Source organism: Crocuta crocuta, unplaced genomic scaffold, assembly GCF_008692635.1.
Source record: "Crocuta crocuta isolate KB4526 unplaced genomic scaffold, BGI_CrCroc_1.0 scaffold90, whole genome shotgun sequence".
NCBI lineage: Eukaryota > Metazoa > Chordata > Mammalia > Carnivora > Hyaenidae > Crocuta > Crocuta crocuta.
In genome coordinates, this window is record NW_027527449.1 from 3615345 (window position 1) to 3629506 (window position 14162).

Below are 14162 nucleotides of genomic sequence, written 5' to 3' on the forward strand. Positions count from 1 at the left end.
GAAGGGAAACGGCCAGTGCCAGTCCCCAGGGGCCCCGCTCAGATCTGCACTTGCTGCGCCAAACACACTCCCGCTGCAACACACTGGAGTTTACGAGAGAAGGACCAAGCAAGGGAGGAAAGCGGAGTGTTTTCTGTGCTCGTGCTGGAAGGATCTGGAGCATTTCACAGCTGTCCTCCCTCTTTGTGTGGCTGGCACTCTCTAGCAACACTTCTCAAGAGTCCTCTCGCCAGGGTGGGGCGGCGAAGCCGGCGGCTGGGGAAGGAGGGAGCAGCCTGACGGTGGCCCAGGGCCCGAGCCCACCTGGGTCCTTCGGCCCTGCCTGGCCGTCACCTCACTCTTGTCACTGGGCCTGAGAAGTCTGTGTCCGGAGCCCCGTGTCTGTGAAACTTCCAGGACACAGGTTTTCACTCAACCGCATCCTCGATCAGAAAGCTGCTAGTAAAAAGTCCCCCTAAAAGAATTCTGCCCAAGAGCTTTATTTTTAAAGAGGACTCAGCGTCATGTGTGGAAACAACTAAAAAGCAGGTATTTAACTGGAAAGACCATCCTCTCCAGGCCAGATCACCAGGTCCTCTCTGGGGGCGTCTGACCTCCGCGTGGGGGCGGGTGGCTCGTGGTGGTGAAGCGGCCCAGCCTCCTCCCCACTCCGGAGCCTTCTGCAGGTAAAGTCGGACTCCCCATATGCGCATCTTGCTAGAGGACAGAGATCGCGTTGGAACGATGAAGTCCTTCCAGTCAGTCTCTGTCATTGTCAAAGTCAATTTCAGCTTCTGTGGATATTCCTGGGGGTAATCAATAAATCATGTCATCACCTTCACCCCTCACGAAGGGGGGTGGGCGGAGAGAGGCCCTTCATCATCAAGGAAAAAGCATTCCCACTGCCAGAAATAAAAGGGAAAATGCAGCAATCAATCCTGTAATCTGAAGCCTTAAAACTTAAACATCTTAACAAGATGTAAAGTCACGACTCCGAAGGGGGCGAGATGCATACCAATCCTGATCCCTGCTCGCTGGCTGGAGGATGAAAGAACTCCACAGGCTTGCAGCTTATTACACAGGGACGCAGCTTTAAATGAAGGCCCCTTGCTCACTGCAGGACGCGGTGTATGAATATGAGTTAGAGATAAAAGTTAAGTGGTAGTTGGTGCTGAAGATTCAGCAGCACAAAGTTGTTTTTAATGGTATTAGCTGGCGAGGAATTGTCTAAGTCAAAGACTCTTTTTCCTTTTACTTCTGTTAGAGTGGCAGCACAGGACATATAGAACAGGGCAGACGGAGAGAAGGGGAGAGCAAACCAGGCGGCAGCCTATCTTGCCCTTGAGTGGCGAGACGCCCTCTTCTATGGAAGCTCCTTCAATATTTGAGGGACACGGCTCTCCTTGCCACCGAGCGTTTGGAAACTGCAGCGAATGCCTGACAGAGAGGCAAGGGGCCAGTGAGGATGTGTCTCGTCTGCCCCTTCCCTACAAATCTATCAGGACGGGGAGAAACCATGTCCTCTCTCGAACGATGACCAAAATATCCGGCATCCCGACAAGTCCTGGTGCCTGACGGCAGCCCCGTCCATGAATTCACACAGCGATGTCCTTGCTTCTCGGGTGCCAGTGTTTTGGATTTCTCGTGACCAAACCACGTGTGTACTTTTATACCTAACTTTCCTGAGTAATAAATCCTAAGAGGTAGTATCGCTCTGCCCTCCCTAGACGTGGAAAAATCATTACCGAAAAGAAGAGTGATCCACTTGCTTGGGGAGAAGACTGCTTGTGTGTCAGCTGCCGTGTCTGACGAGTCTGTGGCTGGAGACAGTGGCGTTTACGAAGCGTTTGTGAAACAGTAAGGACTCAGCGGGAGTGCTTTTCGGGGACACCGGCTGTCCCCGTAGCCGTGCGCGGGGTGGGGAGCTCTAGACTGAGCACTACCGCCCTTAGTCCGCCCTGCACAGTGGGAGGGGTTGTCGGTGTTAAAGAGATGGTCTGCCTGAAATTTTCAGTATACCGAAAACATCCCATTTAGAGACTTAAAACTTGATTTAAAATTTTTTGGCAATGTTTATTTTTGAGAGAGAGAGACAGAGAGACAGAGCCCGAGTCGGGGAGGGGCAGAGAGGGAGGGAGACAGACCCCGAAGCAGGCTCCAGGCTCCGAGCTGTCAGCACAGAGCCCCACGCGGGGGTCGAACTCACGAGCCGTGAGATCATGAGCTGAGCCGAAATCAGGCGCTTAAATGACTGAGACACTCAGGCACCCCTAAAACTTGATTTAAATGAGAATTTTGGAGTTCTTGGCCAGTACCCAACTGGCACATGGAGCTCCTCGAGTGTCTTTCTGAAAGGCTGGCGTGTGTCTAGGGCTGCGGTGGGCCCCAGGGAGGCTCAGGGAAGTCTAGCGTAGGGAAGCCTTTCCCCTAAAGGCTCGGAGGCAGACTGCTCTCAAAAAGGTGAAGAAAGATCTAAAAGAGTGAGCTTTCGCTGGGGTCGGGACCACCGGGTGGTGTCAGAGACAGGTTTTCGTTCAGAATCAGTAAGTGGCAAACAGTAACCACAGCAGTCAATACCCCTGTTCCGAAACGCTTCCCCTGCGCCCGCTGTCACCCTGCCCCCAGGCCTAGTGAAGTTGAAGATGTTCCGTACAGCGAAGGGGATGTCACCATTGTGGAGACTGCCCAGGTGCAGATCGGACTCAGGTAAGGGAAGGCCCAGGGGGACGGCAGTTCTGGGACTCAGGGCAGCGACGAGTGGCCTGCGCCCCGTCCTTATCTCATCAGCTCTTCTCTTGACAGATACGATGCCAGAAGGTCAAGTTTCATGGTGATTTTAGCACAGCTCCGAAATCTCCATGCCTTCTTGATACCTCACACTTCAAAAGTGTAAGTAAAAGTAGCCAAGAACCAGTTGAAGGACTGAAAGTTGTTCACGTCTGATAGATTGTACGTTGTGATCTAGCGGTTCATCCAGATGAGGAGGAGAAGGGCGTGGCCGGGCCAGTCACGGCTCAGAGTCCGCAGTGGATGAAACAAAAGGAAATGCAGAATGTGTGAAAAGCATAGTAGATTTGATCCTTATTCAACCAATTCAGTGTTAGCATGGGAACCAAGATTTTTGAATCTCCCTTTACAACCAGAAATTCTATATTGTGCTGTTTTGGGGCCTTTTTTTTAAAAAATTTAATTTATTAAACTGTTTGTTGTGGCCTAATTATGACCACTGTTGGTTTGCAGGGATTTTCTGATCTTGTACGCGAAAATGTGGTGATGTAAACGTTTATTTATCAGCACATCCCTGCCAGGCACCGTATCGTGTTACGTGTAAGAGTATCCTTCTTTAACATCAAGTGTGCGTTTCCCTGTGACCCCTAATTTCTTAAAGTTACTTCACGTCATCAAATGAAGCGATGTCGTTACTGCTACATAGTCTGTTGCTTAGGGCCTGCATTTCCTGACGGATATTTCTAGCAATCTTTACCACCATTCACACTTGCTGGAGTCGGAGTTTCAGGGACTCTGAAAGGTCCATGGCCACAGAGCACCAGAAGGAGGCCAGATTTCAACCTCGCACCTCCGACTTCGCATCCAGAATCCATACATCTGACAGCCTCACACTTACTGATATGGTCAATCTGCCAGTACAAAGGCTTGGAAAGAACACAGAGCTATTGAGGGGTGACCCCCCCCCCCGACCCTGTACCCAGCAGGTGGATGTTTTTCTTAGTGATGGTGTATGCTCCTCACTGAGACAGACATTGAAGAGAGCTTGTGTAAGAGTCCTGGATGTTTTCCCTGTGGGTTTACTCTCAGATCCACCCCCTAATGTCCTAAGAATTGTCAGAGAGGAGAAACTAGATCTGAATAACAATGAAGCTGGATGGTGGCCCTTCAGTGGCCAGTAGAATAGAGCCAGTGGGTGTCTGTGTGTTAATGACCATCAAAGCCGAAGGGCATCGGAGTCCAGGAGGGGACTGGGCTCCCAGGACCTCTTGGGCCCAGGTGTGGGTGGGATCCGCAGGGATAGCAAGCCCAGTAAAGACTGCTTGTGGGCAACTACTCGCCTAACTGCTCTGAACTCCCCTGAGGTGCAGAGCGCTGCATTCTTAAACCCGTACCTGAAGCCTTGCAAAAAGCAACAGCTTATATGAAATATCGTAAAACAGTTCTTTCCCGCTCCCCCCCGCCCCCACTTCAAAATTTACTTTCTGATTATCCATTACACCAAGCGGACCTTATGCCCCAGCTGGTCGGCAGCAGCCACAGTGATTTGTAAGTGGCTCCTGACTCCGGTTGTGGGGAGACCCCCCCCGCCACCTGCAGCAGAACAAGAGGAAAAGCCCCTATACCTTCTGGCCCCTGTGCCTCTGGCTCTTAATCATGTAAAATTTTTCTTGATGGGGAAACATTTTTGGGTCACACAAGTGGTTGGGCCCCTGGTACAGAGACAAACCGAAATCTGGAAAACCAGAAAATTCCTTCCTTCCGGTCCAGCTCTCCAGGAACCTTCCCCTCGGGCTTCCCCATGCCGCAGACACAAAAGGATAGCTTCTGCTGAGTCCCCCACCTTGGCAGCAGTGGCCGAAGCCCTCTAGTCTACGAATGCTGAGTCTCCATAATCAGTGTTGATGTAAAATACGGAGATGATGTGACATTCCTCAGCCCAGCACGTGAACTTACAGCTTCCATACTTGGAGAAGGGCTCTCTTAGAATATGAATTAGACAAGCCTGGAATTGGGGGCGGGGAAGGGACTTAATGGGTATTCTCTTTCTGGGATTTAAAAGAAAATACTGCGTGCTGTTTCTAAGAGTTGTGATTCCTCACGTAACATGTGCTTAGAAAAATCCCTTGAAGGTAGTATTAGATGTTGTTGTTCTTCGAGAGCCCTTCCTCTGAATTTTACAAAGCATAAGCCTCTTAAAACAGTTTGTCGTATCTGAAATTTCCGTGATGCTAGGCAATAATATTTTTAAGTTTTCTTCCAGGCTAAGTAGCCTTTCTTTTTCGCTAGTAGGATAATGTATTCCATTCCAGGGAAATGGTAATCAGCACCTCTTGTTTAATCCTGAGGATGAGTACTTTTGGGGCAGAGACAGCTTGACCCTGTCTTCCCAGCTCAGGACACTGCATTTTGGAACCGGCGGGACGTTACATTTACCTGCCCTTCAGGTCCGCGTCATCCTCACTTTCCCGTCGTGTGCGTCTGCCGCAGCCCCGTGGCGACTGTCAGGCAGGGTTACGCACAGGCCCCTGCCCCTGAGCGCACACAGGCCCACGATGGCTCCAGTAATGGTCGGTCATGAACCCCGTNCGTATCCCTGGTGCACGTGTGAAATCTGTTTTACTCTTGTTCTTCGCAGATATTTTAGGGTTGCTCTGCTTCCCTCCTCGGCCGATGTCAGCTGTCTGTTCCGAACAAAAGTCCACCCAGCCACAGAATCCATTCTGTTCAATGATATGTTCAGGGTGGCCATCTCCCAAACAGCCTTGCAGCAGAAGACCCTGAGGGTGGACCTCTGCCCCGTCAGTAAACACCGAAGCGAGGAGTGCCTGGTAGGTCGGCTCGTGGTTCCCGTCCCACACAGTGGCTCTGACCGCATGTCCCGACAGCAGACGTCTGTGTAGCTGCCGTTTGCCAGCGCCTGTGCCGCCGCACACCCGCCCCACGCCGTGGACCCAACGATGGGTCCATGCTTTTATCTCAAGTACTGATTTCTGGCTCTCATTCTCTTATTCGGGAACTTTCAAATCTGCTTCTTAATTGCGATTTTCTGGAAAACCTACCTTCCAGTCTCCCCTCTGGCTAAAGCCGAACTTTGACCTCTGTCGCGATGATCACTCTGAGCATGTTTGTTATTCCCCGCGCGAGTCCTGTGCCGGGTGCTTTGTATACGTTCTGTCACTTACTCCTCACGACCGTCCTAGGGAAAAGGTGTGATGACCCTCCTTTCAGATAAGGAGCCACTGCAAGAGGTCGTGTGTCCAGGGCCACACAGCTAGCGAGTGCTGGGGCCAGGTATCAAAACACACCCCACACGTAATGCACTGGCACGGATTCCGATCCAGCGGGAGCCGGGCCGTGTCGGCCACCGTCGTCCCCAGCCCTGCTGTCTCGGCCCCAAGGAAGATGCAGTGCTGCTCTCTCCAGGAATGCTAGAGCTAAAGACTCCATATATAACTAAAAGCGAGTTTCGCACCGCACTGCACGTCGTAACCAGAAACCCATCACAGACCAGGAAGGTCACGCAGGGGGGTCAGACAGGAGCACCTAGGGGTGAGCCATGTGATCAGCGGCAGCCTGGCTTTCCCGTTGCCCCTCCGCTGTGGTCCTGCAGGAAACCCGAAAACACGCTTCGTGATGAACAGAGTTTAAAAGGTTGACAGATTTCTTATAAGCATTTCCTTTTCTTTATATGAAAACAGTATTTGATAATACTACCTGAGAACAAAAAAAAGAAGCAAGGCTAACAGACAGACTCACTAGGCTGTCAGAAAGGCGCACCGCAATCCGCGTGTAGGTCGGGAGCTCTGTGAGATTAGTAATTATGTTCATTGATAGCCTTTTAAGAGAAATGGTAGAGTTCAGTTAGATTCTGGCTCATCTGTGTGATTTGCTGGAATATAAATGCTTTTTTTGACATTCTACTAACTTAACCAAATTAAAATTTTGCTTTCTGATCTCTCATTTAAGAACCACGATAGAGTTTTTATGTTTTTGAACTTTACAGTGACAATGGGGTTTTGTGAGTAATAATCAAACGACCCTTGCAGTGTATTGTAAGACGTATTCCGGTTTCTGCTCAGTTGCTTACTCTTTTAATTGTCATTTTTTGTCTTTTCACTTAAAAATAATTCCACATGTACAGAAAGTTGCATGCTTTGTCATTAGACTTTGGCAAAACAGTATTCACAAAATAATCTTAGTCCTGGCTTCTAGATTGGGATTCTTTCTTATTTAGTTGCACCTAAAAATATAAGACATTTTCAAGTTAAAAAAAAAAATTCCCCAGTGCCGTAGAACATGAGTGTTGCATTTTAAAAATCCTACCACAAGTCGCTTCTCGGCCTTTTGGCTAAGATCAAGTGTTAAATCCTACCACAAGCCTGCCCAATAATCTTAATTATATGAGAGGAAGCAAATATGAATGTAAACATTTTATTGTCTCTCTTCTTTTCTCCCCCTCCCCCTTCACTTCACATAGGCTGGAACTCAGATCAGCCTGGCTGATTTACCGTTTTCCAATGAGATTTTCACTCTGTGGTATAACTTGCTTCCTTCTAAACAAATGTCTTGCAAAAAGAATGATGAAGAAAATGAGGATTCCGTATTTCAACCAGACCAGCCGTTAATCGATCCTATCGACCTGGTGAGTCACACTTGGAGAAGAGGCTAATATTATGACTGAATGAAATCGTGGGGAGTGGCTGTGGTGCCCGCTTACTCCTGCGCGCGTTCACATAACCTTTTCTCCTCCTCAGGCAGCTCACCCTCCTCCCGGCTTCCCACCAACGACAAAGCCAGAAAGAAAGATCATTTCCAGCTTTCTTTCAAGTATGGTTTCTAAAGGAATTGCTCATTTGTGCTCACACTTTCTTCTGTCAAAATAAACTGATGCGGAGTCTTCTTTGGTTTAGGTGACCACGGAAGGCCTTTTGACTTAAATTTATACTTTCGTGCGGTTGTGTGCGCATCTGTGATTCCCCTGTCAGGGTATACATTTAGAACTCTGGTAATTTGCAGATGTTAAATTATTAAGGCCAAAGAGTGACTTAGTTTCTCTCTGTAGCATCAATATCCATAAATAGTTTTCCATTAAAAAGGTTTTTTTGTAATCAACAGCCATACTTCCAACATTTCAAAAAATGTACAGAAGGGTATTTGGGGAGGCCATTCATCACCGACTTGGCATTTGTGAACATCGTTACCAAGTTCAAGTTTATTTTCGATTATCTATGAGGAAAGAGTTTACTAAGGTGGAAGTCAGATAATTATTGATCATTGACTATGTGCAGGGAGCCAGAGTGGACGTGGTGGTGGGTGGCAAAGGGGACATAAACATGCTGGAAGAGCTCGCACCCATGCCCAGGCTCAGGGCCGGCATGGAGTCAGGCCCGTGGGATGACGGAGTATGACTTCCACCTTTGAGAGCGCTTGTGTAATTGTCACACTGTGGGGAAACTTCTAACAACTTGACGTAGTATGACTCACATACCACACGGCTCCTCCACGTACAACGTGCAGTTCACCCGTCTGAAGCACACAATTCAGTGGCTGTTAGTATATTCACGGAGTTGGGCCTCCAGCACCACAGTCTGACATTAGAACGTTGCCGTCATCCCTCAACGAAGCCCCGTGCCCGTTAGCGGTCACTCCCCTTTCTCCCTAACCCCACTTACCCAAGCCAGCCACTCCTCTTTCTGTCTCTGTACATTTGCTCATTGCGGATATTTGAGATGAATGGAATAATGCAATATTTGTTCTTTTGTGACTCCCTCTTGCCCTCAGCATCCTATTTTCAGGGTGCATCCATATTCCAGCATGGAATTATTTTATTTCCAAATAAGACTCCATTATGTGGATATACCTCCTTTTATCTGTCTATTCATCATGGGCTGTTTCTGCTTAAAAAAAATTTTTTTAACGTTTATTCATTTTTTGAGAAACAGAAAGAGAGCACAAGCCAGGAGAGGGAGACACAGAATCGGAAGCAGGCTCCAGGCTCTGAGCTGTCAGCACAGAGCCCGATGTGGGGCTCAAACTCACCAACTGTGAGATCATGAACTGAAGTCAGACACTTAACTGACTGAGCCACCCAGGAGCCCCTTTGGCTATTTCTGCCTTTTGACTGTTATTAATACTGCTGCTGTGAACATTTGTATGAAGGTTTGTGTGGATATATGTTTTCATTTCTCTCTGGTGTATAGACCAAGAGTGGAACGGCTAGGTCACATAGTAGCTCTTGTGTTTTAATATTGTGAGGAGCTGACAAGCTGTCTTCCAAAGTGGCTGCAGCATTTTAGTTTCACCAGCAGTGTGGGAGGGTTCCTGTGTCCCCACGCCCTTACATTTTTTTTTTAGCGTTTATTGTTTATTTTTGAGAGAGAGACAGAGGAGGAGCAGGGGAGGGGCAGAGAGAGGGGGAGACACAGAATCCAAAGCAGGCTCCAGGCTCTGAGCTGTCAGCACAGAGCCCAACACGGGGCTCAAAGTCATGAACCATGAAATCATGACCTGAGCCGAAGTTGGACACTTAACCAACTGAGCCACCCAGGTGCCCCATTTCCCCTCACTTTTACCACAAATTGGTGGTCTGATTTTAGCCATGCTAGTGTGGTATGAAGTGAGTTCTCATTGTGGTTTTGATTTCTGTTCCTAATGACTAATGATACCGAGCATATTTTCATGGACTTATTGGCTATTAGTATATGTTTTTTTCTTTTCTTTAAATCCAAGTTAGTTAACATATAGTGTGATAATGATTTCAGGAGTAGAATTTAGTGATTCATCACTTACATGTAACACCCAGTGCTCATCCCAACAAGTGCCCTCCTTAATACCCATCACCCATTTAGCCCAACCCCCCACCAGCAACCCTCAATTTGTTTTCTATATATAAGATTCTCTTATGGTTTGCCCCCATCTCTTTTTATCTTATTTTTGCTTCCCTTCCCCATGTGCATCTGTTTTGTATCTTAAATTCCACATATTAGTGAAATCATATATTTGTCTTTCTCTGACTGACTTACTTCACTTAGCATAATACACTCTAGTTCCATCCACATTGTTGCAAATGGCACGATTTCATTCTTTTTGATCACTGAGTAGTATTCACACACACACACACACACATATATATATATACACACACACACACACACACACACATGCCGCATTTTCTTTACCCACTCGTAGTCGATGGACATTTGGGATCTTTCCATACTTTGGCTGTTGTCAGTGCTGCTGTAAACATCAGGGTGCATGTCCCTCTTCAAAGCAGCATCTTTGTATCCTTTGGATAAATACCGAGTAGTGCGCAATTGCTAGATTATAGCATAGCTCTATTTTTAATTTTTTGAAGAACGTCCATACTGTTTTCCAGAGTGGCAACAGTAGTTAGCATTCCCACCAACAGTGCATTCCCACCACATCCTAAACAACATCTGTTGTTTCCTGAGTTGTTAATTTTAGCCATTCGGACAGGTATGAGGTGGTTCTCATTGTGATTTTGATTTGTATTTCCCTGATGGTGAGTGATGTTGAGCATTTTTTCATGTGTCTGTTAGCCATTTGGATGTCTTCTTTGGAAAAGTGTCTGTTCATGTCTTTTGCCCATTTCTTCACTAGATTATTTGGTTTTGGAGTGTTGAGTTGGTAAGTTCTTTATAGATTTTGGATACTAACCCTTTATCCAGTATGTCATTTGCAAATATCTTCTTTTCCCATTCCATCATTTGCCTTTTAGTTTTGCTCATTGTTTGCTGTGCAGAAAGCTTTTATTTCCCTTTCCTCCCAAGACATGTCAAGTAAGAAGTCGCTGCAGCCAAGGTCAAAGAGGTTGTTGCCTGTTTTCTCCCCTAGGATTTTGATGGTTTCCTTTCTTAAATTTAGGTCTTCTATCCATTTTGAGTTTATTTGTGTGTATAATAAAGAAAGTGGTCCAGGTTCATTCTTCTGAATGTCACTGCCCCATTTTCCCAATACCATTTGCTGAAGAGACTTTTTCCCATTGGATACTTCTTTTCTTTGTCAAAGATTAGTTGGCCATACATTTGTGGGTCCATTTGTGCATTCTTTATTCTGTTCCATTGATCTATGCACCTGTTTTTGTGCCAGTGCCATACTGTCTTGATGGCTATAGCTTTGTAATACAGCTTGAAGTCCAGAATTATAATGCCTCCAGTTCTGGTTTCCTTTTTCAACATTACTTTGGCTATTCAGGATCTTTCTCAGTTCCATACAAATTTTAGAATTGTGTGTTCTATCTCTGTAAAGAATGCTGGTGTTATTTTGATAGGGATTGCATTGGATAGTATCAACATTTTAACAATATTTCTTCTTCCAATTCGTGAGCATGGAATGTTTTTCCATTTCTTTCATAAGATTTGTATAGTTTTCAGTGTAGATCTTTTGCCTCTTTGGTTGTGTTTATTCCTTGGTATTTTATGGTTATAGTGCAATTGTAAATGGGATCAATTCCTTGCTTTATTTCTCTTTCTGTTGCTTCATGGGTGTATAGAAATACTACCAACTTCTGTACGTTGATTTTATATCCTGCACCTTTGCTGAGTTCATGGATCAGTTCTAGCAGTTTTTTGGTGGAGTCCTTTGGGTTTTCCATGTAGAGTGTCATGTCATTCGTGAAGAGTGAAAGTTTAACTTCCTCCTTGCCAGTTTGAATGCCTTTTATTTCTTTTTGTTGTCCGATTGCTGAGGCTAGGACTTCCAACACTGTGTTGAATATCTGTGGTGAGAATAGACATCCCCCCAGTTTGGTAGTATTTTGTTGAGAATTTTTGCATCCATGTTCATCAGGGAAATTGGTCTGTAGTTCTCCTTTTTAATCGGGTCTTTGTCTGGTTTTGGAATCAAGGTAATGCTGGGCCATTGGTATAGTTAAGAAAATTTTTTTTGTGTGGGCTGTCTATTCAGATCCTTTCTCTTTGTTTTAAATTATTTATCATTTTATTACCTCTTTATTATTTTATTGTTGAGTGATAAGAATTCCTTGTATACTCTTGACACAAATCCCTTATCCAGTAAATGACTTATAAGTATTTTCTCTCATGCTTTGGGTTTCTTTTCATTTTTTAAAAATCAATTAATTAATTTTTGAGAGAGGGAGCAAGAGAACAAGGGACAGAGAGAGAGGGAGAGAGGGAGAAAAAGAGAGAGAGAGGGAATCCTACGCTGACAGCATAGAGCCCAGTGTGAGGCTCGGATTCATGAACCATGAGATCACGACCTGAGTCGAAGTCGAGTGCCTAACTGACTGAGCCACTCAGACGCTCCTTCATTTTCTTGATGATTTTGTTTGAAGTACAAAATTTTAAAGTTTGATAAAGATCCAGATTGTCTGTTTCTTTCTTTTATTGCTTGTGTTGTTGGTGTCATATCTAAGAAGGCTTTGTCTAACCAAACATCACAAAGATTTATGCCTGTGTTTTCTTACGAATGGTTTACAGTTTAGTCTTATTTTTAGGTCTCCATTCCATTTGAGTTGTTGTGTGTGATGTCAGGAGTGGGTGCAACTTCATTTTCTTGTACTGTGGGTATGGGGTTGTCCCCAGTACCACTTACTGAAAACACTGGTCTTTCCCCACTGAGTTATCTTGGCACCCTTGCTAAAAATCAGTTTACTGTAAGTGTGATTGTTTATATTTCTGGACTCTGAGTTCTAGTCCACTAATCTGTATGTCTGTATTTATGCCAGCACCACACTTCCGTGATAACTATAGCTTTATAGTTATTTTGAAATCAGAACGTGTGAGTCATCCAACTTTGTTTTTCTTTTGTAGGATGGTTTGTCTTATTCATGATCCTTGCATTTCCATATGAAGTTAGTATCAGTTTGTCAGTTTCTGCAAAAAAAAAAAGGCAACTAGGATTTTTAGATAGATTGCATTGAGTCAATACATCAGTGGGGGTGGGGGGGGTATTGTCATCTTAACAGTTTTAACTTCTTATCCATGGATATGAGATATCTTCCCATTTATTTAGGTCTTTATTAACCTCTTTGAAAAATATTTTCTAGTTTTCGCAGCTGAAGTTTATACTTCTTTTATTAATTTTATTCTTTTTGATGCTATTGTAAATAGAAATATTTTCTTAATTTCATTTTCAGGTTATCATTTCAGATAATCATTTTCAGATTATCTTGCATCCTATAACCTTACTTAACTGGTTTATTTGGTCTAGTAGTTTTTTCATGGATTTTTTTAGAATTTCCTGTCTTTTCATGTCTTCTGCAAACAGAGTTGGTTTTACTTCTTTCTTTCCAATTGCTTTTAACTTCTTTTTCTTGCCTCTTCATCCTGGCTTGAACTTGCAATATGATATTGAAAGAAATGATGAGAACAGACATCTTTGTCGTGTGTGTGATCTTACAGGGAAGCTTTTAGTCTTTCACCATTACATATGAGTTTTGCTCTAGTTGTTGTAGTTGCCTTTTATTTTGTTGAGGAAAATCCTTTTCTTAGTTTGTTGAGTGTTTTATCATAAAGGCTGTTGGATTTAACCAGTGCTTTTCTTTTGTATCTATTGAGATGACATGGTTTTTGTCCTTTATTCTGTTCATACACTTTATTGATTTTAGATGTCAAACCAACTTCTTGTTCCAGGATAAATCCCACTTGGTCATGGTATATAATCCTTTTCATATATTAGATTCAGTTTTCTTGTATTTTGTTGAGAGAACTTTTTTACATCTTACATCTGTATTTGTAGTTTTCTTCTCATAACTTGTCTAGTTTCAACATCAGTGTAATTCTGGCCTCAGGGAATGAGTTAGGAAGTGTTCCCTCCTCATCTATCATTTGAGAAGAATTGGTATGAATTCTTCTTTAAATGTTTGGTAGAATTTGGCAGTGAAGCCCTCTGAGTTTGGACTTTGTGGGAAGTGTTTTGTTTACTAATTCAATCTCTTGTTCTAAGTCTACTCAGAATTTTGTTATAATATCACTTTGAGTGGTTTGTGTCTTTCTGGAATGTGTTCACTTTATCTAATTTATCCAGCTTGTTAGCAGATGGTTGTTTCTAGTAACCCTTAAAATTCATTTGTACCTATAAAGTTGATAGTGATATTCCCTCTTTCATTCCTGATTTCAGTAATTAGAACTTTGGTCAGTCTGCCTAAAGGTTTTTACTTTTTTTGAATCTTTTCAAAGAATTGACTTTGGTTTCATTGATCTTCTTTAATATTTCTCTGTTCATTATTTTGTGAACTTCTACCCCGGTCTTTATTATTTCCTTCCTTCTGATTGTTTTAGGTGTACTTTTCACTCTTTTTCTATTTTCTCCAGGTGGAAGGTTAGGTTATAGATTTGAGATCTTTCTTCTGTCTTAACATAGGCTCTTGTAGCTGTAAATTTCTTGCTGAGCACTGCTGTAGCAGCATCTTACAGACTTTAGTATGTTTTAATTTTCATTCGGCTCTTAAATATTTTCTAATTTTCCTCGTG

General features: G+C 44.2%; 1 protein-coding gene across 1 annotated transcript in view; it reads left to right on the plus strand.

The window, feature by feature from the left end:
• WWC2 (WW and C2 domain containing 2) overlaps positions 1–14162 on the plus strand; it is a 105650-nt gene that overhangs the window by 56348 nt on the left and 35140 nt on the right. The window contains exons 12-16 of the mRNA XM_077762726.1: positions 1707–1836; positions 2605–2685; positions 2782–2868; positions 5345–5537; positions 7187–7351. Coding sequence (XP_077618852.1) covers positions 1707–1836; positions 2605–2685; positions 2782–2868; positions 5345–5537; positions 7187–7351 — 656 coding nt within the window. The remainder of the gene's footprint in view (positions 1–1706; positions 1837–2604; positions 2686–2781; positions 2869–5344; positions 5538–7186; positions 7352–14162) is intronic.